The sequence below is a fragment of the Ictalurus furcatus genome, chromosome 18, assembly GCF_023375685.1.
Source record: "Ictalurus furcatus strain D&B chromosome 18, Billie_1.0, whole genome shotgun sequence".
In the NCBI taxonomy this organism is placed as follows: domain Eukaryota; kingdom Metazoa; phylum Chordata; class Actinopteri; order Siluriformes; family Ictaluridae; genus Ictalurus; species Ictalurus furcatus.
In genome coordinates, this window is record NC_071272.1 from 4,176,904 (window position 1) to 4,180,739 (window position 3,836).

The 3,836-nt window shown below is 33.1% G+C and overlaps 1 protein-coding gene across 1 annotated transcript; it reads left to right on the forward strand.

The window, feature by feature from the left end:
- Positions 1–306: 306 nt before the first annotated feature.
- si:dkey-11o15.5 (asialoglycoprotein receptor 2) lies at positions 307–2,684 on the forward strand. Its single transcript, XM_053649093.1, has 2 exons — positions 307–697; positions 2,177–2,684. The coding sequence occupies exons 1-2, from the start codon at positions 436–438 to the stop codon at positions 2,563–2,565; spliced, it is 651 nt and encodes a 216-aa protein (XP_053505068.1). The 5' UTR covers positions 307–435; the 3' UTR covers positions 2,566–2,684.
- Positions 2,685–3,836: the final 1,152 nt, after the last annotated feature.

Below are 3,836 nucleotides of genomic sequence, written 5' to 3' on the forward strand. Positions count from 1 at the left end.
GAGAACCAGAGGGTGCGATCATTATTACATGGTCATTTTAGCAATGTATGGATTGGCCTATACAGATCAAGATCTTGGTCAGATAAGAGCAACTCCTCTTTCAGCAATTGGTATATAGGACAGCCAGGTAACTATGGACAGAGTAAATACTGTACTGCTGTTTTTACCGAGTCTGGGAAATGGACAGCTGAAAACTGTGGTCAAACCTTTCCATTCTTCTGCTACAGGAGTGAGTAGATTTCTGTTTTGTAATAAAAAAAACCCAACAACAACTTTTTAAATCCAAACGGTATAGTGTATGATTATTTTTGTTATGCTTCTCTAGCAGCAGCATCAGTCTCTCATCAGTATCACTTTGTTAATGAGAATAAGACCTGGACTGAAGCACAGAGATACTGCCGAGAGAATTACACTGACCTGGCGACCATTGATAACATGGAGGAAATGAACACACTCCTTAACACAGTAAATGGCAGCTACACCGGTTTAGCCTGGATTGGATTGTATGATGATCCGGACAGCTGGAAATGGTCTCTTGATGATGATGCTTTCTATAAGGAGGGTGAGAGAGAGTTCAGAGGATGGTACCATGAACCCAATAATTACAATGGAAAAGAATTGTGTGTTTCCATGCAATACACAGGGGAATGGTTTGATCAGCAGTGTACTCAGAGACTGAGATTTGTTTGCTATAATGGTAAGTGCAGAAAATATGATCTAACACATTGTTCTATTTATGTTATGCTTTATGTTGCAGTTTTCTTGAATTTAGTTCCCTTGTCAGGCTGAATTAGAAAATGCATCTGTTGAATTATTTACATCTCTTGAGTTAAAAAAAAAAAAAAAAAACATGTTAGGACAGTGATTATTTATATCAATTATTTATATTATTTATATCAATTCTTATATTCAACGCTCTCACTTGTATTGATGAAAATGATGTCTGAAGCCCAATGTTTTTGTAAGAAGAGTAAATAGATATATACATGTTTAATCAAAATCACACCAACTGAATGAGAAAATGGTAATGCTAAATGTAGCATGGTGATGCAGTGGCTAATGTTGCTGCCTCACAGCTCCAGCGTCCTTGGTTCAATCTTGATCTCAGATTACTGTCTGTGTGGAGTTTTTGCATGACCTCCCCATAGAGGTTTACTTCAGGTTAAACAAAATATATATATTACCTGTATAAATGTCTCAAATACACTATAAAAGCGGATAAGTTCATTTAACTCAAAAAATTTGAGGAAACTAATTACCTCAAAATTTTCAAGTTGATAAATCAATTTCTTTAAGCCAAATACACTTAAATAGAGTTAATAGAGTTAATTTTTGTTGTTATATTTAAGTGTATTTGGCTTAAAGAAATTGATTTATCAACTTGACAATTTTGAGGTAATTAGTTTCCTCAAATTTTTTGAGTTAAATGAACTTATCCGCTTTTACAGTGTAGTACAGATGGAGAAGGTTCGGACATTAGCATAAGGAAATTGTCTATATTATGGCACTGGTGGTTAAATAATGTTGTGTTGAAAATGACTCCGACAACTACCACTATATACTGTACAACTTTGGGAAAACAGGGAAGGGAGAATTATTGAAAGCAATAAAATTATTTTTTATAAGTCACAGTATGACTTTTTTTTTATTATCTATCAAGCTGAAAGTTATTATTATGCTCCAAAAAGCAGAACACAATGTGTCTAATACATGCTAGAGAAGATATGCTAATCAACAAGCTAACCTAACCAGCTAGTGCTTAATCCTATGTTTTTGTTTTTTTTTTAAATTTTAGATAAATGTATATTCAAAAGTATATTTTATACTGTTGATGTATATTTTAAATGATCAACAAATATTGTAAAATTGCAATTAAATATTTTAATTTAACTGTTTTTCATAAATGCCGCTCATTTAAAGGCTAGCTGATGCAATGTAATTTTACTACAGTTAAACCTTACCTTATCTTTGAGGAAAAAAAGTGAACACTATTTTTTTTTTTTTTTTTTTTTTTTTTACATTTTGGTGAACAGTGCAGTTCACATCATTTTCCTTTCATCTAGGTATAGGAGATTCCTGAAGATTAGAAAACATTGATGTGGGACACAAAGCAGCTGTCATTTTAGCATTAATCAAGCATATGAAGATGTGGCTAATACATTCATTTCAACCTCAGGTACAGGCAACACATATGTATGGATTTCTGAAGGAATGACTTGGGATGAAGCGCAAAGTTTCTGCAGAGCAAAACACACAGACCTAACCAGTGTGAGGAATGAGACTGAGCTTCAGCAGATATTGCAAATCACACAGGGCTTTGATGTATGGATAGGTCTTTATAGGAACCGATTATGGTCAGATCAGAGCAGCTCAACTTTTTCATATTGGAGACCAGCGATTCAACCGCATATAATAGCAGAACCTGATAATGGATTGTATTCATTTGGACAATATGGAGAACAACACTGCACTGCTATGGATTCTACTGGCAAATGGACTGATGAAAACTGCTTAGCCAGTTTCCCTTTCTTTTGCTACAGTAGTGAGTTCATCTCTTTTCAGTGAAATAAGAAGAATTTTAAATATTTCTTATTTTATGTAAGAATATACTGTATATAATAGTCTTCTGACTGTTCTAATTTTACCATAGCAATGTTTGAACTGAAGAGACTTCCACATGTTCTTCAAATGCTAATATCTTCTTTTTACTCTTGTAGCATCCATTCCAGGTAAGGACAAGCATGTTTCCTTTACCTTAATATAAATATCAAAATTTTTGATCTAACATGGTAGATTCAATAACAATATATTTCCAAATATAGGCATGAAATGTCGAAATTATTATTTAAAGAAAACAGCTTTTTATCTTAAAGCATCGCATATTTATATATACGCATCGAGTGATTGTGTTCGTTCTATAATTCAATACTTTAATCACAGGTGCTGTGATAGGACTGCAGATGAAAATTAAAGTTAGAGGAAACATGCTGGACTCTCAGATTAAAGACCTGGTGTTGATGGAAGTGAGTAACCTTTCTGCATTTCGTAAATCTAATGCAGCCAGTTAATGTCAAATTTACTTTTTAGATAATGTCTAGTAATAATTGCAACAAATGTCTAAGGACGTATCAGGTGTCTAACATAATGAACAATGCATTTCATTTCATCATATTTGTGAGGTGATTTACAGTGCTTTTATATGAATGATTCACATTTTTTTCAGCTTCATCAAGAATTAATCAGACTGGGGATGCCGAGGAGCATCAATCTGAGAGTGAGAAACATCCGTAAGATCGGCCCGTGAAAGAAGAAATACAGTATACCTCACTTGTTACAGGTTTTGGTCTGATTTATCCTTTATTCCTTCCTTCATTCCGTCCTTTCTTCCGTCCTTCCTTAATTCATTTGTTCGTTTGTAAGAGAGTGAGAAATACTGTATACATTATTTCAGTAGAGACCTTTTAAAATAAAATAAAATGATATTCAATACGTACTCAAAATAAAAAAAACTTGTAGATCTGTTTCAGATAAAACACAGCTTGAAATGCTTTTTTACCAGAACAATCTAAATTTAAATGTGTGTGTATGTGTTGGGGGTAAAAAATATATATATAATAATTTTTTATAAAGATTTTTCAAGCATATCAAGGGTTTGATTACATTTTAAGGCAACATACAGTGGGGGAAATAAGTACTGGACACGTCAACATTTTTTTCACTAAATATATTTCCAATGAGGCTATTCACATGAAATTCTCACCAGACATCAGTATTATCTCAAGAAATCCGGAAATATAAAGAATTTACAACATTAAACTCCTTAAACGAAGCTATGT